Source organism: Onychomys torridus, chromosome 17 (genome assembly GCF_903995425.1).
Source record: "Onychomys torridus chromosome 17, mOncTor1.1, whole genome shotgun sequence".
NCBI lineage: Eukaryota > Metazoa > Chordata > Mammalia > Rodentia > Cricetidae > Onychomys > Onychomys torridus.
In genome coordinates, this window is record NC_050459.1 from 39,426,278 (window position 1) to 39,452,490 (window position 26,213).

Consider the following 26,213-nt stretch of genomic DNA (forward strand, 5'->3'; position numbering starts at 1 on the left):
GGCCCCGCCCCCTTGAGAGCGGAGCCCCGGCGGCCCTGGCACGCGTGCGCAGTGAAGGCGAGGGGCGGGGAGGGCGAGAGGCTTCGCGGTTGCCCTGGGGCGGCGGCCATGAGGCGTGCTGAGCTCGGCACGTAGCAGCGGGTGGAGTCGAGCCCCGCCCGCCCTCTGGGGAAGCGGAAGTCGCTGGGGCAGGGCAGGGGTTCGTGTCTGCGAGCGAGCACGTAGGCCGGAAAGGAGGGGAGCAGAGCGGCTCTCCCTGCATCCCTCCGCACCCCATCGCCCCTCATCCCACCCGGGCCCGGGCCTCCAGCTGGGCCGGAAGGAGGCTGCCTTCTGCCCACGGCCTGCACCTCTGGAAGCTGAGGCAGGGGGTTGACTGGGCAGGTCCTGAGAATAAGCCCCCCATTGTCACGTGTCGCCTGGTCCTGGCAAGGGCTGGTAAACACCAGGAGTGTTGCCAAGACGACGGAGGGGGTGGTGCCATGGCCCTCGCTCTGGTTCTTGGGAGTATGGGAAGGGAGCCAGAGGAGGGGATAGATAGTGAAGGAGGCAGCCAAATCCTGTTTAGGCCAGGTCCTTGTTGACCTTGGGGATCTGTTGACCGCGCGAAGCCCTGCGCCATGGCATGGAAAGGTCTCCATCCACCACAACCCAGAACAAAGATGGAAACGTCAGAGAAGCCGAAATCCAAAGGATACTCGGCCAACACTACTCAAAGCAGTCAGGATCATGAGAAACAGGGCAGAGGAAACCTAAGAATTTGGGATGAGATTCTAAAGCAAAAATGGCCTTACTGGTAGAATCCATGACAGTCTAATAACTCTGATGTTTGAAATCCTGGTTGATGTACCAATGTTGACTTTCTGATTGTGGTAAAAGTAATTTTAACAATGGGGGGAGGGGGCGGCAGGCATACAGATAAGAGACTGGTAAGCCTCAAAATATAATTTAAAACATTTTATGTTTCTTTCTGTAAGCCCTAGCTTTTAAGGGAGGCTTATTAAATATTTAGTTTGCTGTTTAATTGTATTCTGTCTCAATAGTTGTTACAGGAGATACCTGAACCAGTATGAAGCTAGTTTTAAAGAGCAAGTTTATCACAATTAATCACAGATCTCCCAACAAGCTACAAAGTTTTCAACCATTTAGTTTCACTAACCAATGTATTTCTTCGATAAGACACACTGCCCATTTTAGTGATCATTTGACAGGCTTAGACTGTTCCCTAGAACAGGGCTTCTTAAATCTTTTTCCACTCATGACCCCTAAGGAGGCAAGGGCCCGAGAAAATTATGTTTGACTCCAGTTGTATAGGTGTGTAAAACAGATAGAAATCAAACTTTTTTTCTGATAGTAAATCTTAAATTTATTTTAACACAATTCTTTCATAGGTGTATAATTTTGCAATTTATAAGGTTGTAATGCAATTTGCATACTAACAAGATGAATATGCTTCCTAATTTTTACATAAAGAAATAGGCTAGTATTTGATATTAAAGAACATAGAGCAACTTCAACCTTTTTTCAGAATAGGTGAAAATAAATCAACTGTAAAAGATGGAAAGGGGCTGGGGCAAATATCTGAATTGGTAAAGTACTTGCTGACACATAAAGGACCTGAATTCAATCTCCAGTTCCCACATTAAAAACAAAAACAAGTACTGCTACCTGTACCCGTAATTCCAGAGCGTAGGGGTGAACATAGAATCCCTGACTCAATATATATATATGGTTATCTAAGAACCTAGCCATCTAGAAAAATAACAGTGGCAAGCTCTACCTTAGAGCCTATGACTTCCTCATCCAGGAGTACAGTACCAAGCATGATATTCTCTTCTAAGGAACAGGCTTCAAATCCTGACAGAAGGCAGGAGACAAAGAATTGTTTTTGTAATGAGGTGCATTTTAAAAAATATTTGTGGGCTTTTCTGTCTTGTATTTATTTGTTCCTATAGGTTTTCATCAGTCTTATGTGTGCATTTCCCTTGTTTTTCTTGGGGGTAATAAAATTCAAAATTTTACAGAAAAAGTAGGAAGAGTCCTCATTTCAATTTGATGTGGAAAACTAATATCACAATAAGACAAAGATGTGTTGGAAAGAATTTTCTAGACTCCTTTAGAGTTTCTGCATTCTATTTGTTGTCCATTCAGGTTGTAGTACCTAGTGACGAGTGACAGACAAGAATTTTACACGCTCAAGGTCCATACTAACTGAACTATACCTACTAAAATCCAAGCTAGGAAGGTAGGCTAGGTAGTTGCAGGGGAGGGGAAGGGAGGGGAGGGGAGAGAGAATGGCTGTCAATAAAATACACCTAAGATAAGATCCCAAGCGACCTATCTATTCCTCCTTTGAAACTTGCTCAAGCCTCTCAGATGGTTCCACCAGCTGACTGATAAGCATGAATCAGGGAAGGAGGTTTCAGACTAAAGTAGGACAGTGAGAATAGGATCCCTCCCTCCCTGATTTCAAATAAAAGACCGCCTTCTCCTCTCAGAAGACAGCTCCTCTCTGTCTTGCTCTGAAATTGAAGTCTCTGACTTCCTCTGAGAAAGACACACCATTTACCAGAAGACCAGAGACAACTGGACTTACCTGTTACTCCAGAGCCAGCTAAGGACTGGGGGCAGGGACAGGCAGCCCTGTGGGTCTCTCGTGATTGTTTTCTAGATGGCTGAGTGTCTCTGCTCGAGATGTGTCTTGTAGTCACGAGGACAGCAGATCAATTACAAGTTTTTCTGCTTCAGATTCTTGTCACTTTCATATGATTATTTCTGTTCTGACTGTTGCTACCCTGGGAGGGTGAGGAACAATTTTCCATGTAAAAGTTTTATATTTGTGTACTTTCCTACATGATCTCCAGAAGTAGTAAATTGTCTCTCTCCACCATGTACTCATAACTACAATGGCATGAGCTTTTCTGTACAAACATTTATATATATATATACATATATATATATAAATTATATGCATATCTATTATCATTTACCACTGGGTGTTGAATGAAATCCACTCAAGAAAGGAGCTGATAATAGCTCATTGGTAGAGTACTTTCCTAATATGTGAGGCCCTAGGTTGAATCCCTGATATAAAAAGGCAAAAAGAAGGGGGCTAAAAATGGAAAGCAAAGCAAAATTCCCCTGGGGGGAAGACAGACTCAAACTGCTTGAAGCCTGACTCGGTGGTTTGTGCTGCCTTATACAACTAGAGTCCAACTGGAAATAGCCACTGGTGCCTCATCTCACATGGCCGGTTTCAGGAGGGAAAGTACTGTTATAAAACCTACTATCTCCGAATAGTGAGGGGTCCCCTTGAACTCTCTTTAAATATTACCCTACTCAAATGGCCCTGGAGGCAAGGCCAGGTAACTTCTTCCTAAAAAGGACTCCCTTTGAGGGACACAATTCTCTCTGAAAATTCACCCACAGTCTTTCCATCTACAGTTAAAACTTTTCCATCACTTTTGGTCTCAGTCTTTTGGTTGTGGGTCTTTTAGACTCACACCTTGGACACACCCAATACTGAACACACAAAAGGACCTGGCAGCCATCGCTGGCCAACAAAGGTTTCCAAACAGGAAATGGCTGGATGAAAGACAGGATATGGATGAAGCATGCAAATCCTATTTTTTGCAGTTGGTATTAAGGTTTTGAATATGTCATCTTTCTTCATCGGTTTCAATGCTCACAGAATACAAGGTAAATTGGAGAAAAATAAAGGAAACGCTACTTGGTTCTCAGTGAATGCTTACCATAACCTAGCAGGTTGTAATAGGCACATTACCTTTACTTCTACCTTTCCCTTCTCGTTCAGAGAATGATGTAAACTTGTCACACCCAAAAGGAAGGACATGGGAGCAAGTACTTTGACTTTAAGTAAACAAATGGGCCTTCCTGGGAAGGAAAGAAAAGGAGAATCACTGCCTGATTCAATATTGTCTTGGCATTATTGAAAATCTTGCCACAAATCAATGACAATGGTTTTCTCTTTCTCTCACATACGGATAGATTATGCTTTCAGTTGATAGGACTGTTACTAGCTTGTCTCATGGATACTGGCAGAAGACAAGACTCCTGAGTTAGAGACAGATGACCCTACTGCTCATTGAAAACACAGTATCTAGTGTTGATGGCAGGATATTTGGACCAGTTTACAGTCCACCCCGTCCCCCAGTTCTCACAGAGGTGACTCAAAAGACACAACCAGCTGGGATGCTTGGTCTACACAGAAGACTGGTTATGAGAAAGGCATACTAACCTTGAGCAAGTCAATGCCTGTTAGGAAAGGAAGCCCGCCCTTTGTCTGTGGGGACACATGACTGTTGTAGAATATTATTTTAAGGCGTGTTACTTCTGTTTATGTTGCATTTGTTTAACTCTGAAGCTGTGTTACTGTGCCTGTCTAAAACACCTGGTGGTCTAATAAAAAGCTAAATGGCCAGTAGCAAGGCAGGAGAAAGGATAGGTGGGCTGGCAGGCAGAGAAAATATATAGAAGGAAAAATCTGGGAGGAAGGAAGGAAAAAGAGAGAGAGGAGCCGGAGAAGGAGGAGGACTCCAGGGGCCAGCCACCTAGCTACACAACAAGCCATGGAGTAAGAAACAAAGAAAGGTATACAGGAATAGAAAAGGAAAAGCCCAGAGGCAAAAGGTAGACGGGATAATTTTAAGTTAAGGAAAGCTGGCTAGAAACAAGCCAAGGTAAGGCCGGGCATTCATAATTAAGAATAAACCTCCATGTGTGATTTATTTGGGAACTGGGTGGTGGGCCCCCCAAAAGAGTAAAACCCCCAACAACACATTACCTTACCCTTGCAAATTACTAACTGAAAACAGGCCCCGGAGAAAGGCTCAAGGAAGAACACATAGCATCTCGAATTCTTCATACATTCAGCAAGAATGTGCAGGGGCACACCCCCCAGGGGTTGCCTCCCCCTGCCCCCATTCAGCTCTCTGTAGCACTGGCTGTCCTGGAACTGTCTGTAGATCAGGCTGGCCTCAAACTCAGAAGTTTGCCTGCCTCTGCCTCCTAAGTACTGGGGTTAAAGATGTGTGCTACCACAGCCTTGCCTCTTTTAAAAGGACAATGGTCTAAGTGGATTGTCTGCTGGATTCATGACTGACTAGGGACAATTGTTTAGAAAGGGGTGGTGTGAGCCGTTGTCTGCATTCCGAGCAGCTGACTTCAAAGGCATAGGGACACTCCACTCAGATCCTCATCTGAGGAGGGAATGTCGTCTCTGCTTCACCCACTGTTCCTCACCAAGTCACAGGTTCTGGTTACAGGGATACTCAGTGGGTAAAATCACTTAGAGTGCCAAGCTTTTAGCACCTGAGTTTAACCCCAGGGGATAGCTGAGTCCTGCAGCCTGATCTCTGACTTATGAGCATAAACACACACACACACACACACACACACACACACACACACACACACACACACGCACACACGCACACTAAAAAATTCAAAAGCACAGGTTCTTTTCTGACTATATGTTACCAATGAATGCTCACAGTTTGTATCCCAGGATGGTCTAAGTTCTTGACATAGTATGCACACAGCTGTTCAGCTTCAGATGATTTTATGCTGAATGTCAAAATTTGGCAGAGTGATACAGACTCTCAAATTTAAAATCTTTTCGTAGCTCTTGCCTCTCATCTTGAAAGCACTAAATTTGAATGACCTCCTCTAGCAGTCTTGCCCATTAAAAATCAGAGTGGAAATTACTGCTCAGAAATTGGCTTTTGTTAGAGACAGCCTCATGACTGTGGGGACTATCCATGATCAGGCCTAGGGGTGGGAGAGCAATTATAGGTATGATGTGAACATTAAGGTAGTTAGATAAAAGTCAGAATTAGGGAACACAGATGCTATGAACAGCATGGGGAAGAGGACCAAGATTTCAGAGAAAAATCCCCAAATCAAAGAGAGAGGCTGACTTGCCTTCAGGGAGCAAGGCTTGCTTTTCTCCTCCAAGATACACGTGTTCTCAGCATGGGTTGTCAATGCTCTGTGTCCAGGGTACAAACTTAAGAGGATGTAGCTGTGAAAGTCAAAGTTACATTTTAAGTTTTAATTACAATACCTTAGAGATCTATAAAACAAAAATGCCTCCGATCTGCAAACCCCTTGTCCAAGGACGGATGGTTCCTAAAATGATGGAGGTTATTGTTTATGGGAGATAATAAGCCACATGTTTCACTCCCCTAAACAAGTTTGTTTGACCCATCAGTACCAGATGTGCTTGATCACATGTGGGTGTGAGTTTCCTAGGCAGGAAATATGTCAGGATGCATGCTTGTTCCTGATTGGACCTGAGGGGAAATGCAATGAATTATGGGTTTTCCTTCTTAAGCCCTTACCGAACTTGATTCTGGGCCATTTCCCGGGAACCTGGGTATGGACCTGGCCAGGGCCCATCCAGTATGTAATTAAAGCTTGCTTCATTCTTGGCTTTAAACTGTGGTGGTGATCTTATTCTTGATGTGTGGGATTAACTGCAGACTGTAGGGCCAGTTTCTCAAACTATCCAGCTTCTTAAAGTGGCGGGCCCACATTTCTAACACATGTAAACATATTTGCTTTGCTTTTTTAAAATTATTTTTATTTTTAGGAGAGAAAGAGATAAAACAAAATAGTATGTGGGTGGGTAAGGTGCCCTTGCCAACCGACAACCTTGATATTAGGTGAATCGCCTCCCTCGTTTGCGTGTGTATTCAGCAGAGCTCAAAACGATCCCCATTTCCTCAAGTTTTATAGGAGTCATAACTTTAAAAAACAAAAAACAAACAAACAAAATCCCTCACATTTAGTAGGAGCTGAATGAATCCCTTTCTCTGTTGTTTTTCAGGTCCTCTGAAACACTTCTTCTTAAGCCACTAAAACAACAGAAACCATGTGCAGCCCTATTGTCGAAGACAACAACATGAATTTAAATGAGGTAAGGTATTGTTTGTGCTTTCTTTTATTTCTGGTGCCTTTCTTAGACTTGCCAAGGGTTCTCTAAACCAGTCCATGTCAATCTCTGAGTCTCGATCCCTTTGGGAGTTAAGTATCAGATGCCCTGCATATAAGATATTTACATTATGAGTCATAACAGTAGCAAAATTACAGTTATGAAGTAGCAATGTATAGTGATATTTTATTTGTATTGAAATGTGATTTTATTTGTATGTCAATAAAGTTGCCTTGAGGTCAGAGCAAGCCAGAGCAGAAGCCCAGCAGTAGTGGGGCACGCCCTTAATCCCAGCACTTGGGAGGCAGAGCTAGGCGGATCTCTGTGTGTTCAAGGACACAGCCAGCATAGCAGACACACGCCTTTAATTTCAATACCAACCATAGAAGACCTGGAGGTCTGTACAAACAGGCAGTGACGAGGAGGTCATGTGGCTGGGTTTACAACCAATGAGAGAGGAGAACAGAAAGTCTTTAAATAGACAGGACGCACAAAAGTAGGTCTCTTGCGGAGAGGAGGCACCGCAGAAGCAGTGAAGGGTAAGGTTTTCTGCTTTGGCTCTGACCTCGTGGTTTTTAACTCTGCAACTGGCTCTGTGTTTCTTATTTAACAAGCAGGATACATCTACAATTGGCGCCCAACGTGGCAAGAATTCATTAAAAAACCGCTTGCCTTGGCAGTGGGTCCGGCTTCCCGCCTGGGCGGGCCTGCCTCCCTAGCTCCGGCTTAGCCCTGGTCTAACCCAGGCCTAGCTCAGCTTAGGACTCAGGCGCTGCAGCTGGAGTTACTTGCTTAAAAAGCCAGTGCTACAAACAACTCAGGCCTGTGGGAGCTACCGCTAATTGCAGGAGCTACACGCAACTGCAGATAGGCTGCTTTTGGCTGAAACGCCAGCGCACGTGGTCGGTCGGAGCTTAAGGAAGCCAGAGCCCAGGCTCGACTCCGCTCAGACCGGAACATTGAAGCGGCTGGATTCAAGATTTTAGCCAGAACGTGGCTACGCTTTCTCTCTTTCTCTCTTTCTCTCTCTCTCTCTCTGGATTCCCACCTCGGACGCTAGGTAGCTGTTTGGAAATTCCCTCGGATTTCTACTGTTCTGTGCAGAATTGGTAAGTCATTTATATCAGATATTTTAAAGGAAACTATTTAAAAGAGATTTTTTTCCACATTAAAAAAAAATGGGTTTTATGTGTACATTGGAAGAAAATTGGGCTTTGTTTGAAATTTTAGGCAGTATGGTAATGGAACAACTATATGAGAAGATTAATGTTGATCGAATTATGTACATTGTTATTCTTCTTATCCATATTTTACACTTTAAAAAGACAGTCAATTTAAGTGCCAGGATAAAAATTTTAGAAAAACTTTTTAAACCTGTTAAAATGAATTATAGAGAAATTCAGATTCAGACAGAAGAAATTAACAGTGAAGTTGTTTTAGGATTGGATTATAAGGTTACAGAAAGAAAGCCTGTTTTCACACAATCACCCTTAATTTATCCGGTAACCATACAACAGCAGCCTGGTCAAATGACTACACAAAATATTTGGACTCCAGTTGAAATGTTAGACTTACGAAGGTTTAAGGAGGCAATAGTATCTTATGGCATGCATTCTCCATATGTAAAACAAATGTTAAACTCCTGGTCGACTTATAATAGAATTATACCACAGGACTGGCGGGAGCTGGCACAGGCGGTTCTAGAACCCGGACAGCAGCTCCAGTGGCAAATGTGGTTCAAACAGGAAGCTAAAACCATAGCAAAACAATGTAGTGATAGAGGTATACAAATCTTCCAGGATCAGCTTGTTGGAGAAGGCCAATATGCTGCAGTACAAACACAATGTTTATATGATATGCAAACTCTAATTCTATGTCGAATGGCAGCCATGAATGCATGGGACAGAGTTGAGGAACCAGGGAAGAAAACTGAGTCATTTACAAAGGTTATACAGGGCCCAAAAGAATCTTTCACAGATTTCTTACAAAGATTGACTTCAGCAGTAAAGAGAATGGTCCCAAATTCAGAAGCTAGCCAGATAATAATTGAATCTTTGGCTTTTGAGAATGCAAATGAAGCATGCAAGAGAATAATCAGGCCGTTAAAGGCGAGATCTGCACCCCTGGAAGATTGGATTAGAGACACGGTTAATGTTGAGGCTCATGATCATGATAATATGTGGGTAGGAGAAGCAATTTCAAGAGGTTTGAGGAATGTTAGATGTTTTGGATGTGGAAAGCAAGGACATTTGAAAAGGGACTGTAAACAGGGCACTTCTAGAAACAATGTTTCTTCAAGGAACAATGGCAACAGAATGCCCCTTCCTTCAGGAGTATGTAGAAGGTGTGGTAAGGGAAGACACTGAACCAATTAATGTAGATCAACAAGGGACAGACAAGGTAATACTTTGCCTCAGTCTTCGGGAAACTCCCAGAGGGGCCTCAGGCAGGCCCCTACAGTGAATCCAGTTCCGACCTTTCCTGCAATTGTAGAGGAGACCCCTACTCAGAGCAGTTAAATGACCAAATGCCTATTGGAATAAACCAGGCTACTCAGAGTAATGGAACAACTGAGACAGAGAGAACAGAAAATTCAGGAGAAACCATAAAGAAAATTTTTTGGCAAACTTCTATAAATGAACAAAGACCACAATTAACAATAAAAATAAATGGTGTTTTGTTGTCTGGTCTGGTAGACACAGGTGCTGATGTTACCATAATTGCACCAGAATTTTGGCATCCATCTTGGCCTCTTCAGGAGGTAAATGTTCAACTGTTAGGAATTGGAACATTATCTCAAGTGAAACAGAGTGCAAGATGGCTCGAATGTATAGGCCCAGAAGGACAGAGAGGCAGATTAAAACCATATGTGGCTAACATAGCCATGAACCTGTGGGGTCGAGACCTGTTACAACAATGGAATACTCAGATTAACATCCCTCCAACCTCAGAAATAAATAATAAACTAGCACATGTTTCTGAGAGAAATATTAGAAGGTATTATTCTAATGAGTGGTCACCAGCCATCCATATTATACAAGAACAGGGCAGAAAAACTGATGATCTTCCAAAGGCACCAACAGCTCTACCTTTAAAATGGTTAACAGACAAGCCTGTATGGGTTCATCAATGGCCTTTAACAACAGAGAAACTCCAGGCTTTAGAAGAGCTGGTAGAAGAACAGTTAAATGCTCAGCATATTGAAGAATCTACTAGCCCATGGAATTCTCCTGTATTTGTTATTAAAAAGAAATCTGGTAAATGGAGAATGGTAACAGACCTTAGAGCAATTAACAAAGTAATTCAGCCAATGGGCTCTCTACAATCTGGAATTCCTTTGCCTACTCTGTTACCTAAAGGATGGCCTCTCATAGTTATTGATTTAAAAGACTGTTTCTTTTCAATACCCCTACAAGAAAAAGACAGAGAAAGATTTGCTTTCACGGTGCCTACTTACAATAATTCTCAACCGGTTAGAAGATTTCAATGGAGAGTCCTCCCACAGGGAATGTTGAATAGTCCAACCCTGTGCCAATATTTTGTACAACAGCCCTTGGAAGTGATACGTAAAAAATTTCCTAAATCTATAATTTATCATTATATGGATGATATTTTACTAGCTGACTCAAGTGCAGATACTTTAGAAAGAATGTTTGAAGAAGTAAAGAAAATATTGCCTGGCTGGGGATTACAAATTGCTCCTGAAAAGATACAAAGAGGAGATTCTATTAATTATTTAGGATATAAAATAGAGCTACAAAAAATTAGACCTCAAAAGGTACAAATTAGGAGAGATCGCCTACAGACTCTTAATGACTTTCAAAGATTATTTGGGGACATTTCTCATCTACGAACTATTGTTGGGGTAAAAAATGATGAACTGAATAATTTGTTCAAAACCTTAGAAGGTGACAAGGACTTAAATAGTCCAAGAGAATTATCACCTGAAGCTGAGAAAGAATTGGCCTTGGTAGAAAAAAAAGTACATGAAGGACATGTAGATCGTATTGATCCAAAGCTGGATTGCATTTTGGTTATTTTACCTTCTAGGCATTCTCCTACAGGAATATTAATGCAGAGAGAAGATATTATATTAGAATGGATATTTTTACCAAATAAACCAAATAAAAAATTAAAAACTTATGTGGAAAAAATCTCTGACTTAATTTTGAAAGGAAAATTGAGACTTCGTCAATTAGCAGGAATAGACCCAGCAGAAATTGTTGTACCTTTAACTAAAGAGGACATTGAAAAATTATGGACAGAAAGTGAACCTTGGCAAAGAGCTTGCAGTAATTTTTTGGGAGAAATTAACAGCAAATATCCTAAAAGCAATAGAATTGATCTTATAAAGAGAGCTGATTGGATCTTGCCTCGAATTGTACGTGAAAAACCCATATCTGGAGTTCGGACATTTTATACAGATGCCAACAAGCAAGGAAAGGCAGGTTACAAATCAGAAAATTTAAGTAAAGTGGTTCAAAGTCCTTATAATTCAGTTCAAAAATCAGAATTGTATGCTATTCTGTTGGTATTAATGGATTTTTCAGAACCTCTCAATATAGTTACTGACTCTCAGTATGCTGAAAGAGTGGTATTACATATTGAGACTGCAGAATTTATCCCTGATGCTTCAGAATTAACTTCACTATTTATTCAATTACAAGATACAATCAGGGAAAGGAGTCATCCTTTATATATAACTCACATCCGATCCCATACTGGTCTGCCAGGCCCTCTAGCACAAGGTAATGATGAGATTGATAAATTATTGATAGGAAATGTGCTGGAGGCCTCAGAATTTCATAAGAAACATCATGTCAATAGTAAAGGTTTAAAAAAGGATTTTTCCATAACCTGGCAACAAGCCAAGGAAATTGTAAAGAAATGTCCTACTTGTTCCTTCTACAATCAGACACCATTACCAGCAGGATGTAACCCAAAGGGTACTCAGAGGAATGAAATCTGGCAGATGGATGTGTTTCACTTTGCAGAATTTGGAAAATTGAAATATGTACACCATACTATTGATACTTATTCAGGATTTCAATGGGCAACTGCTTTGAGTTCTGAAAAAGCTGATTCTGTAATCACTCATTTGCTAGAAGTTATGGCCATCATGGGTATACCTGCACAAATTAAAACTGACAATGCTCCAGCATATGTCTCTATTAAAATGAAACAGTTTTTTGCTTATTATAATATAAAGCATATTACAGGTATACCACATAATCCTACAGGCCAAGCAGTTATAGAAAGATCCAACAGAACTCTAAAGGACATGATAAATAAACAAAAAGGGGTAACAAAAACCCCCAGAAATAGACTGCACAATGCTCTACTAACTTTGAATTTTCTCAATGCTAATGAGAAAGGAACAACAGCTGCAGAGAGACATTGGTTAATAGAAAAAACAACAGAATTAAATCAGCCTATATACTTCAAGGATGTGCTGACCTCAGAATGGAAACCAGGGCATGTGTTACGTTGGGGACGAGGTTTTGCTTTTGTTTCTGCAGGAGAAGATAAGCTGTGGGTACCATCAAAACTGATAAAGGTTCGATTTGAACAAGAGAGACCTCTTAATTAGAAGAGGTGATAGTTCATCAACCAACATGACCATCCAGTTTAAACTCACTTATACCGTTAATACATGCCTTTTCATTTAATCAGATGTAACTTGCCAAAAGGGGACCTCCCCAAAATTAGTCTTGGGGAAGGGTTTTTGTTTTTGTCTTTTAGGAGAATGAAGGCTAAAGAATCTGAAGAACACTGGACAAATGAGACAACTGAAGAAAAAGGACAAATCATCTGTCCCAGGAAAAAGAGTAAAATGGCCTATTGGTATATCATCTACAAAATTTCATAAATCTTTCTAAATGTTTGTTTCTGCTGTTCTCTAAAAAATTAATACTCTTAGTCTTCTTGTAGTCCCAGTTCAATTAAAGCTTCAAGCTGATTTTGGAGTTGGAGAATGGCTCTCTCCTCCTTTAAACTCAAGCATGTTGTTAAAAAGAAAATGAAAACTCCCTGTATCATACCAGAAGAAAGAGCCATCTTCTGACATGGGACAGGAGAAAAACCAAATTAATTAAGGGACTATTCTATTACTAATCTCAATTCTTTGACTCTATTCTGATTCTTTAAACTTTTCTTAAAGTATGAATTTTATATCAGAATTCACAAGATAAATATATATATTTTAAACTTTGTTGAGATAATAATGGTCATATGAGTACTAATTAATTTAGAGAAAAGGCTTCGATTAGCTGCCTATACATGTCTTTGTGTTCGAGTCTCTTTTCAGTTTTCTGCAGGAAATCACGGCCAGGCCTAACATCAAATGAAATCTCCAGGAAGAAGATGGGGCCCCACAACGACAATTCCACGTGGAAAATAATATCACTAAGCTGACAAACATCATCTACAGATCAGCTTTGGACTACAAAGTGCTTAGAGCAATTCTGAGATGGCTAGCTGAGATGATCCAGTTTCAAAGACTGCTTGAATAAGGACTTGAGATAAACCCTGAACTTTGGCATTATGGATAACAAAGAATATAGTTATCTTTCCTAGAATTTGTCAATTAACCCAAAATTTTTCTTTTCAGAATAAAGATAACTTCGCCCATACCCAGCAGGAAGCAATTTTAAGAATCCGACGCCCACATTCCCAAAGGGGTGGGGTGGGGTGGGGTGGGTGGTTTTTTGGTCTTTTTATGGGTATTGGGTCTGGGATAGTTTTCATTGTTTAGGAGGGTTCGTTACAAGTTGTTGTTAAGGGTTAGGTAAAGGGCTAGGCAAAAGGTGCTTGTTTTAAAAAAAAAAAAGAAAGAAAGAAAAAAGAAAAAGACAATTACTAGTTTTAAATACTTTACATTCAATTGGATTGTTTTATATTGTATACAAATTATTATTATTGAGATTGAGATTGTTAGAATATACCATATACGTATTTCTAATCTTGTTCAAGATATTGTATTTATACCATTCATTTAACAATGTAATTGCAATTTGCTAATCCTTGAATGTTAGTATTACCAACTATTAGGATATATAGAAATGAAAATTAGTGGTTAGACATTACAATTGAACTTGTAGTCATATTAGGTGTGTTGTCAAGATCAAACAGATATATTTTAGATAGACAGGTCATCTTCAAACCCTTCAGAGATCTACAGAATATGGCATTTAAAATGTTTTAATAACTTAAGAATTTTTCTTTTTTGCTATGACTATGAGACATGACGGCTCCTGGCAGTACCAATCTACTTCAGAGAAAATATGGGCATTGAAGAAACTGCATATGGAACTAACTTTCATTGTTGCAAAAGTCAGCCACTGGACAACAAAGTATCCTTGAATCAACTGCTGACAAACAGGACAGACAGGACATGAAACCAAGGACTACCAATTCTTGCCAAAACAAGTGTGGTTGTGGCTTTAACAAAAGGCATCTTCTGAAGCCAGGACAATATGGCACCATCCCTGAAGTGAGTGACCTTTACAATCTGTAAAAGGTACCGTGCCCTTTTCTTCGAAGGCAGCTGAACAGGGAGTGGGCCAATGGCTTCTTATATGCAATGGAACAGCAGATGAAACAGTTATTCTTGAGGAATAACTAAGCTCACCTCTCTCAATAGTAGACTGGCGTTTAATAGAGAGATGTGGAGAAGAACAGGATGCCAAGATGAAGCCACATATACACAGCCAAGAAAAATGGACAGCTGAATTGAAAAGACATCAATAATTTCCAGAATTTAAAATCCTGAACCATGACATGACACTAATGGAATTCAGGTGTTTCTGGTACATGGACTGCTCTCACCAAATGTGAGGTCAAACTGTTGACCTTGTATACATCTTAGTTCACAAAAGAGTCTGTCAGATACGCTAAGCCTGTAGGCTGAAGATGATGCCCCAACACTGTGGAGAAACCTCAGGTGACTGTCCAGGCAGCTGGCTGTTTCTGTCAACTCACATTTTTTTTTTGAAGCTGCTTGCATGTACTTCTTGTTTTTATTTTTTATTAGGTAGTATTATTTCCTTCTTGGGTCTCTGAGGGAGTTGAAGATCAGTTAGTTATAGTTATAATTATCTTTGTTAAGGATTTCAGAAAAACTCACTAAGAGCTATAAGTGTATAAATTTGAAAGACGTTATAAGACAGTTCCGTTAGCTATATAAGTTAGGATAAAAAGTGAATCAGGTACATTCTGGACTTACCAAAATAGGATAGATAATGGAATTATTTTCTCTGAATTTGTCAATTACAAATGGACTAGACATTGTTTAGGTATTTATTGTTTGTATATATGGTATATATAGTTATTGTACTTTTGTATATAGTCTTTCTTTTATTAGTTATAACTTTTTCCATTTTTTCTTTTTATTAAAATAGAAAAGGGGAAATATAGTGATATTTTATTTGTATTGAAATGTGATTTTATTTGAATGTCAATAAAGTTGCCTTGAGGTCAGAGCAAGCCAGAGCAGAAGCCCAGCAGTAGTGGGGCACGCCCTTAATCCCAACACTTGGGAGGCAGAGCTAAGCGGATTTCTGTGTGTTCAAGGACACAGCCAGCATAGCAGACACACGCCTTTAATTTCAATACCAACCATAGAAGACCTGGAGGTCTGTACAAACAGGCAATGACGAGGAGGTCATGTGGCTGGGTTACAACCAATGAGGGAGGAGAACAGAAAGTCTTTAAATAGACAGGACGCACAGAAGTAGGTCTCTTGCGGAGAGGAGGCACCGCAGAAGCAGTGAAGGGTAAGGTTTTCTGCTTTGGCTCTGACCTCGTGGTTTTTAACTCTGCAACTGGCTCTGTGTTTCTTATTTAACAAGCAGGATACATCTACAGCAATGAAAATAATTTTATGGTTGGAGGTCACCCCAACATGAGGAACTGTGTTAAATGGTCGCAGCATTAGGGAGGTTGAGAACCGCTGCTCTAACCCATTTTGGAAATAATAGCATACTGTGTTAATGTCTTCAGTGACTTAAGAACCTGTCATCCAGTTTTCTGACAGGGTCCTTCTCTTTGGATCATTTTCTTCTAAATCTCTTACACATCTGGCTTTGCTCATTTGGGAATTTCATAATCATGAGTGGAAACTTAGATTTTGAAATACACATAATCTAATTACTTTTTTTTTTTAAAGATTTGTCTTTATTTTTATGTGTATCTGTCACTTGTGAGCAGATGACAAGCAGAGGCCAGAAGAGGGTGGTCCTCTCCTGTAGCCAGAGCTATGAGTGGGGGTGACCCACCCAAAGTGGGTTCTGGGGATCAAACTCAGATCCCCTGGATGCACTTCGTTTGTTTGTTTGTTTTAAATTAATTAGTTTTTATTTTATATGCTTTGGGTGTTCTTGCCTGCATGTATGTATGTATGTACACTCCACATGTGCCCAGTACCTGAATAAACCAAAAGAAGGCATCTGATCCCTTGGAAAGAAGTAGGGTCATAAACAGTTGTGAGATGCCATGTGGTTGGTTGGGAATTAAACCCTGGTGCTCTTCATTGCTGAGCCATCTCTCCTGTCCTGTAACCAATAACTAGGTTGGTTGGTTGGTTGGTTGGTTGGTAGGTTGGTTTTGGGACAGGGTGTCATTATGTAGACTAGGCTGGTCTTGAACTCACAGAGATCTGTCTGCCTCAGCCTCTGAATGCTGGGATTAAAGACATTAGGCCCATTAACTTGTCTATCAAGGAAAGGACACTTTATGGTCCTTTATTTTAAACTACAGATAAAGAAATTAGCTCCCACATACAGACATTTCAGCGAGTTTGTTGTTGTTGTTAACTTAGTAGACCGTTTCTCCTTCTTTTGAGTCCCACTCTCATCCAATGAAGCAGCTTGTTGCCTAAAATGGCATCCTGTACGTCTATAAACACAGCTTTCCAATCACACCAAGTGTCTCTTGAGATCTTGGGCCGACCACCAATCAGAGACCTCGCCTGGGAGCTGGCTCCTGATTGGTGGGAGCAAGTTGAAACCGTAGAATGTCCAAGAGCAAAAAAAAGGAAAGAATAAAAAGCATAGCAACAACAGAGTTTGCTGTCCTCACTCCCCTCAGCCTAGGCCAACCTGGACTCCTTCATCCCAAATGAGGTGGCCCCTACCTTTTATATGAAGGCTCTGATTCACCATACAGCGGTGATCCATCTGGTATCATGGCAAGCCAATACAGACCGGAAGAGAAAACTGAGCAACACAGCTAGAATACAGTGTATCCCCAGGTAAAACAGACGAAAGCTCCCATTCAAAATGGATTACTCCGATAAGCTTCAGTTACACAGCCACAGGAAATCCCGAGTGACCGGGACCACTTCTGTGAGCAGTGGCATCTGTTGCCACTAAGTGGCAGGGGTTGTGAATGACAAGGCTCAGGGATATGTGTGAACTCACAGTCAGACAGGAATGTCTGCTCCCTTGGGGTCCTGTGGCCAGGCAATGTGGGGCAGATGCCTTTAGAGTGGCTTCCAACCAGGAGTGAAGTCTCCCTTTGTGCTTTTAGGGAAGAAGGAATTTTAATCATCATATGTGTTCGCCTTGTTTTACAGGATCCACGCTGTGGAGACAGGATGAAACTCACCAGTGAAAAGTTGCCCAAAAATCCTTTCTCTCTATCTCAATATGCTGCCCCAAACCAGAAATTCTTCCAATGGAAGAAGGAAAAGCCTGGTATAAAATATGAATGTTAAATCTTTGCTTGAATAATATTTTTACTAAAATTCCTGCATGCTAGAATGAACAAGAAAAGAAAGGCATATCATTGGTTTCCAAGAGGTAGTAATAATAATATATGCCTTTCTGGCTTTCCTGGAGGTTGGTGACCTTCTTAACTCAGACAGCAAGCTGACCCTGGAGGTGTCTCACAGTTAAGCCTGATTATGATTTTTACCCTTGGGACTTAAGGATAGCTTCTAAAAAAAGAGAAGCCAGGTGTTGCTTCCCTCGGACTATGTGACATAGTGCTTTACTGAAAATAGATATTTAAAGCTATTTTTATATAGGCTTTAAAAACGAAAGTGGAGATGGTCAGCTCATTTGATTAGTACTTCTAAGTATGGCTCAAGCTAAGCATTTAACTCACCCACAAGACAGCTTTGCCCAATGTATGCAGAGACTGCATTCGAGTGCCTAGCTAGCAATGAACAGTAGTCCCAAACTCAATAAGCATTTGTTGATTATAGAAGGTGTTGTGTTGTATTAGGTGCTGTGATCATGACTTTATTTAGGTCATATTCTTTCTTGGAGCTTAGTTTTAGGAACTAGAACTTGAAAAGAAACTGATATTAATAGCATCTAATGAATCCTCCGTTACATATGGCTTTGAGAGAGAATGTTCACATTATATAGTTAATGCAATTTTCACCTTTCTGAATCAGATTATTACCGCCATGCTAATTTGGTGGATACAGCATTGCAGTTCCTAAAAGAAAGAATAAAGAGAGGGGATGCTATGGCGTATTTTCTAAGAGGTCAACTCTATTTTGAAGAGGTACCATTTTTTATCTTTTTTTAATTTTATTTTGTATAATTGTATTGTTAGGACTTAATTGTTGGGGTTACTTGAGTATTAGTGGAGCAATTACTTAGAGTAGACAAGGCCTTGGGTCCCAACCCCAGTGTCACACAAAAGGTAGAGTCAGCAGATGGTCACGGCAAACTTTCAAGTGAGTTTCTTAGATTGTTCTGCCTGAGAAATTCTGTGAAATCACATAGGCTATGTAATTTTGCAGCTTTATGTGGGGCACACAGATGTAAGGTTAAGGGGCTACCTGGACTTTCTTCACTGAAGTTATTCTAAAGGAGTCATTTTGAAAGATCCATTTTCACACTGTTAGTTGAAAACATACATTTTATGGTTTTATTCACAATATGTAGTATCATTCATAAGCTATTTGCATATTACTAGTAATTGAATTCCCTGATTATTGGATATGAAAAGTAGCTTTTCATGTATTTTATACATCATGAGGAGGCCATTTCCTTACTTAGCCACATTGTGGTGGGATAGCGTGGTAGGTAGGCCTAAGAACAATTCTGTGTGCTATCATATCAGCTTCAGTACTAGAGCTTTGGTTTTTCATCAGACCCCAAGGAATTGTCCCCAGTCCCTGGACATGATTCTTTGAGTACTCATGAAATCATTAGTTCACATCTTCCTGTCTCTCTTACCTTTTGATACTGGTACCTTCATTTACTCTAAATATCTTCTGAGGCGCCAGTGTACTCAGCCTATCTGAGATGGCACAGATGACTTAAGACAATGACTTCTGGGTTTGAGCTGTTCCAATATGGCGCATCATCTGTTAAAACTGTGTATCCTTAGGCACAAATGACCGTTTGATGCTTCAGGCCGGAGTTACTTTAAACACATAATAAAATGAAATATTCTTTGTGACTTTCAGGGCTGGTATGAAGAAGCCTTGGCACAGTTTAAAGAAATCCAGGAGACTGATCATCAAGCAATTTATCAGCTAGGAGTGATGTATTATGACGGGTTGGGGACCACCCCAAATGCCGTAAGTTATTGTTTTGTTCGGAGTGTTTAGGATTTCACTGCAATGGATTATTTGATGCCGTGTTTGTGTTTTAACATTGTGTCTCCATTTTTACACCTTACTATTTCATTTTTAGTATTTTAATGAACATTGATGTCACTTCACTGTAGACATATATAAAAGGCAAAGGTAATTTCTTTGGATCCCTTTCCACTCTGTCCTCCATCAGCTCCAAATCTAAGCCAGCAGCTTTTTGTCATAATTAGATTGAAATGTCAGAAACAGTGAACTTCTTCATACTTGAACTTGAATGACCATACACACACATACACACACACACACACACACACACACACACACACACACACACGACTACAGAAATGCTTGATCTTTCTAGTGATTTCCTTCTCCATATGAACACAAGGACTTGTCCTCAAGAAAGGCCTCCATGTTGAAGGTGCCACTATATTTTTGTTCCCACAGTGAGCAAATCTAAGTGAAATAAATACTCACTGCCACTTTTAGTTCATTGGATGCCACTTAGAACCATCCCACCTCTCCTGGACAGCATAGTTTACCATTGCATGTGGTTCGCTGTTTTTTATTCTTTCAGCTTTTCTCCTTTTGAGGGCCCCACCACCCAGTTCTCAAATACACACAGAGAGAGGCTTATTCTTATACATGCCCTGCCTTAGCTTGGCTTGTTTCCTGCCAGCTTTTCTTAACAATTTTCCCACCCACCTTTTGCCTCTGGGCCTTTTCCTTTTTTTCTGTATATCTTACTTGTACTCTTACTCCATGGCTGGCTGGGTGGCTGTGTGGATGGGTGGCTGGCCCCTTCTTTTCTCACTCTGATCTCTCTTGACTTTCCTTCTCTTTATTTTCTCTGCATGCCAGCCCTTCCTGTCCTTTCTCCTGCCTCACTAATGACTGTTCAGCTCTTTATTAGATTTTCAGGTGTTGTAGACAGGCACAACACAACCTCACAGAGTTAAACAAATGCAGCCGAAAAGACTACAACACATCTTTGCATCATTAAAGCAAGTGTTCCACAGCATAAACAAATGTAACACACCTTAAAATAATATTCTGCAACAACTGAATTTCCTTTGTTGTGGTCTAGGGACAGGCAAGAGTTCAGATTCTCTTTCTGAACATAGTTCTCATGATTAACAATGTGCCCTTCTATATGTTGAAATGTTTCCTGCAAAGATTATAGACATCCCATGAACTCTGGAAATTTCACATAAAATTTACATAAAAGAATTCTTATACACTGTACAAATAGTGCACATGTCTATAGTTTTCAATTTTGAGGGGCCAAAGTCAGAAGTAGGCACTACGGGGAGAGATTTTTATAACCTTACCTGAGAAATTACATGGTCAATTTGCTGTAGATTTTCTCGGTTGCACGATGTGAGTCTCGAAGGGTCGTTTATAAGCTTCTGTAATTCACCACACAAAAAGATGTTCCTTGCTATCATTAGCTCTCAACGTGCTGTTGAAAATATTTTCCCTTATTTTAAAAAATGATTGCAAAGCTATACAAATATGGATAAGATGAAGAAAGTAAAATTTGAATCACTTCAAATTCTACCATCAAATATGAATACTTATTCTTGGTACACAGTTATGATGCAGGTATTAATATGACATAGATTATGTTTATTGACAAGGGACACCCAAATTCTTAGGTTAAAAAATGATAGGAGTCAGCTAAATGATTAAGTGGGTGTAGGTGCTCACCGAGCAAGCCAGACAACCTAAGTTCGATCCTTGGACCTCAAGGTAAAAGAAGAGAATTCAGTTGCAATAATTGTCCTCTTGCCTCTACGACATGCACCATGGCATGTGTATACCCTCACTAATTTTTTAATTAAAAAAATAATAAAAATTAAAATGGAATGAATAGTACAGTCCTATACTAAATTTTTCTGTGTGTATTTTTATAAGCAATCTAACAATAACAAAATATTTGACAGGAGGTATCTTGGTTATATGCAAATACTACGCCACTTTGTATAAGGGACCTGAGCATCCATGACTTTTATATGCATGTGAGGATGTCAGAAAATAACTGTATCACATACACATAGAACACACATACATATAGATTTATTTATATACATAAACACTTTGAAAAAAAGACCATACAATATATACCAATCTATGATATATCTTTTATACCATAATAATTTTGAATGTCCTTCCTTGTTAATGAACATAATCTACATTATCATTCTGATATATGCACCATAACCAGTTACTCATCGGTAATAATTTTAGGCCTTATATATGTTATCTTATTGAAGACCAAGGATAAATAAACTGAGTTTTGGGGAGCATTATTATAATATGGCTTTCTCATTCTAATTGCTTTTCTCATTGTATAAATAACTTTCACATGCTATCCAAATAGCAATTAAAAGCTTAGTTTTTAATTTTCAAAGTTACTTAGACATAACTTTCTGTGTTCATGAACAAATCTGTCCTATCCATAAGGGTCTAAAATTCCAAATTCTAGATGCAAATGGGTTTTTTAATATTGGCTTCTCCAAACCTTGGCTTAAACCACTTACAGTTTGGTCTTGTGAATATTACTTAATCTTTCTGAACTCTTTAAGATAAGAATAAATTACCCTGGAGAGATATCTGCCTCTCCCTTGGCCACAGCTGACCTTGGTAACTGACCATGGTCCACATTTGAGCTAAATCTAGACCTAGTATTGGACCCTTTGTCAATACAAAAATTTTAAGAAGACATTACCAATTGAATATTTTATGTAAGTTTCATGTATTATGTACATTTATGAAATAAAAGTCATTAACCTAACTAACACAGTTGTTAAAAAGACTGAAGGACAACATATAAAAACACAGGACATACAAACATCCAATCTTCATTTTCTTCTTTTTCAATCTTGTATAAAGCTATTAATGGAGCCTATACTTTTTTAGATGCCTAAATTTTCCTTTATTTTCACTCTTTTTATCATATGATGAAATGAATGGATGGATAGTAGATAAGATTATTTGCATTAAATACACGATATTTTACATTAACTACTTGTTTAAAGTTTAGTGGGATCCATGACTGCAATGCCCTTCCTCCAAAGCAAACCCCACTGACCTCGCTCTTCCTAATGCTGGCCTCTTAAGGCCTGAAATGCCCTTACCTCCTCTGAGTCTCTCAAATGTGGATGTCCACATCGCTTTCTGTCACCACCATGCGTTTATAATGAAGTGCTTCTCATCTGTCTTTGCCCAGTCATCTCTTCTAGCTACTTTTCTTGGTGCTGACAAACATAAGGCTTGGGCCTTAATCTGTCCACTCTCCCAAAGTATGTATGTATATCCAGTCCCACCATAGCTAACATCTTCTGTACCTTTAAAAGGCCGTCATACCAAAACTGCATTCTGAAGTACGTAAAGCAAATTACCCAACTCCCTGTAAATGTTTAACATGCAAGTCTCTGTCCCTTTATTCAACATCTAAGACATCTACAAATATAGCAATTAGAATGCAAACAGGCCCTAATATTTGAAACAGTAGAGTCCCTTTGTGCACTCGTACCCTTCACAGGGGTTACAATTATCCTTAGAATTGCCCTTGAAGGAAGACTGGAGTGATATCTAAATGATTAAGAGCATCTTGATAGAGGACCCAGGTTCAGCACCCAGGTTGGGCATCTCACAACCACCTGTACCTCCAGCTCTTTTCTGAACTCCTTGGGCACCACATTCATATGTGACCATACACACACTGCCCCTACCCCACCCCCACATATACACATGACTTAAAATAATTTTTAAAAGACAAACAGGGGCTGGAGAGATGACTCAGTGGTTAAGAGCACTGGTTGCTCTTCCAGAGGACCTGGGTTCCATTCCCAGCACCTACCATGGCAGTTGACAACTGTCTGAGACTCTAGTGTCAAGGGATCTGATGGCCTCTTCTTGCTTCTGAGGGCACTAGGCATGTAAGTGGTATGTAGAAATATATTCAAGAAAAGCACCTGTGTGTGTGTGTGTGTGTGTGTGTGTGTGTGTGTGTGTGTGTCTGTCTGTCTGTCTGTCTGTCTGTTTCTCTGTCTACCTGTGCGCTAGGCATGCATATGGTACGTAGAAATACATTCAGGAACAACACTTTGTGTGTGTGTGTGTGTGTGTGTGTGTATCTTAAAACACAACAAAACAATATTTCCTTGAATGACATAAACAAAGCTTAAAAGAGCCATCTCTACTTTCTGGGCCAGGAGCACTTACTACACAGCCTGTGCGTGTTGGACTCAGTACTTGGGAACTGTACAGACAGATTCCACTGATGTATTATTTACTCAGTCTTTAATGCCTCAACATTACAGATGATGTCAAAACGGTCCAAGGTGCTGGATAATCAAAGATGAGAAGGAAAAGGATTGGTTGTCTGAGAAAGACTATTCATGAAGCTAAACATTATGGACTAAGATACACGCATGTGCCAGACACAAAGGTGCAGTCAGGGAGGCTTTCATCAAACAGGTGACACAGACTGAACCTTTCCCATTAAAAAGCATCGAGGGCATGAATGGCATTTAGACAGAAGCAATGGAAGCAAAGTTAGGAGACATCTTTGTCAGCGGAAATCCTACTTCTCCAGTCAAATCAGCCTATGAACTAAAATCATCATAGAAAGTGTGGGTAGCCCACAGTTGCCCATTGACAATGCTGGAGATGAATAAGCTGCTTAGTTACTAGCCCAGCACACATAGGAGTCTGGGTTCAAGCAGGACTCTCAGTCTTCATGGAGCACCCTAACTACTCTCTGAGGCAGTCTCCATTTCATCTGCCCATGGCAGCCTACGGTATAGGTCACATCAGTGACACCAAGGGCTGGAAGTTTAGCTCAGGGTGGAGCTGTGGGCCTGTGTGGTGTGCTCATCCTGTTCCCAGCTCTGCAGAACAAACAAAGTAAAACAATTAAGGTCAGGAATGTAAACAGACAATCTTACGCCATCAATCTTTTATGAGCATCAAATAACACAGCTTTTGGGGAATGGTATTAAAACCCACTCTAGGAAACATTTTCAACAAGATTAATCACCAGGAAGATGAATAGTTGATGATTGTGAAACTATCACACCTAGAAACTGACTAATTCATTCAGACATTTTAACATCTGGCGAAACAAGGCCATCTCAAGTGATTTTGTTCTCCCTAGATTTGTTGGGTTTATTAAGTGACATCGTATCCAAGACGGATGAAATAATCTGTTAGACCTTATTCAGCTGGTTTCCTTATTATTGTTTTTATAGCAACATTGAATTATTTCAAAACCCAGTGTGCTTTTAAAGAATGTTATCAGGGCACCAGAGTGTATCCACGTGAGATGGCTCAGGGGAAAATGCGTGCTGCCAAACCTCAGGGTCAGAGTTCACTCCCCGGGACCCACGTGGTGGAAGGAGAGAACTGATTCTCCCAAAATGTTGTCTTTTGACTTCCACACACACACCACGACACGTGCTCACCCCCCACATGGGTCCATGCACACAGCTATACATACATACATACATACATACATACATACATACATATGCACACTAAGATTAAAAACATAATACAAAATATAATATAACAATATAAATATAAAATAAAATACAAAAAGGTGGTTAAAAGTCTCAAGACCAGTTCTGATGCTCACTCTATTATTGCCATCTCTTATGCTTCTTTGGTACTTATTGGGATTGCAGTGACAAGAGCTCAGTCAGCTGGTTACTAAAGTTAACTAAGAATGAGAAGAATAGAAGACCTAGCAGAGGAATTATGGGGGAGGTAGCCGTTCCTCCATGAAGCAAGCTGATACTGTAACACATTCATCGTACATCATCACACCATGCGACTTTCCATGTCTTTCTCTAGAAGGAAAATCCTTTCCGAGTGCTGGCTTGATTTTTATCTGTGTGCTTCTTAACTCGGTGCCTCCCCCTCCCCCCCATTTACATTTAAATCACATCAAGGCTCAACCGTCACAAGAGTTATTATCATCTAATACGAAATTTAGAAAGAAGTACTAAGAAAATTACCGCAATGGTGGGTTAATAGCCACAGCCCCGTCTTTCTAAAATCTTTGAAATAGTCACATCTAACCAGAAAGAATTCATCAAAGAAAGAGACCAATTGAAATTTACTAGAGAAATAATTGACCACCAGCTTTAATCGGCTACTCGTTTGTGTCTGTTGTCATCCATGAAGGACGGCTTCCTGAGCTCTCGTGATTCTGAAAGACCTTCCCGACTCCTTTCTACCTCATGTTGCCTCTTCCTGTGCTCTCTTTTTCTTTCTCTTCCTAAGTTGGTCCCATTTTCTTCCGTAGTACTGTCACCCTGCATTTGCCTTCTGTCAATCCTGGCATTTGATCGGATATGTTCTTCTTCGAAGTTGGCTTGGTTGTAGTGTAAAATCGCGCCCTTTATTTCCTCATAGTTGTAATGGCTACTTGATGATTTGTTTGCTGTTTAACCTATTTATCCCTCACTGGAAGTCAAGCTTTACAAATCAGGAGGTGTGTCTGTTTCCTTCACTGCAATATGCCCAGCTATCGGATCTATAGTAGACTCAGTGAGTATCTGACCTTGTGGTCCCGTGCTGACACTGTTATCAAGATCTTACTTCCAGTGACTTTTCAAGGAATTTTACTAGAGAAAGAATCCATCTTCTGAGAAAAATTGCCATGCTACCTGTTACTCTGGTAAAATGTTT

General features: G+C 40.2%; 1 protein-coding gene across 1 annotated transcript in view; it reads left to right on the forward strand.

The window, feature by feature from the left end:
* The window catches only part of LOC118568960 (LRP2 binding protein), a 37,718-nt gene that overhangs the window by 515 nt on the left and 10,990 nt on the right, over positions 1-26,213 (forward strand). Inside the window, exons 2-5 of the mRNA XM_036166550.1 lie at positions 6,851-6,940; positions 17,529-17,649; positions 18,357-18,469; positions 19,383-19,496. Coding sequence (XP_036022443.1) covers positions 6,896-6,940; positions 17,529-17,649; positions 18,357-18,469; positions 19,383-19,496 — 393 coding nt within the window. The 5' untranslated portion in view covers positions 6,851-6,895. The remainder of the gene's footprint in view (positions 1-6,850; positions 6,941-17,528; positions 17,650-18,356; positions 18,470-19,382; positions 19,497-26,213) is intronic.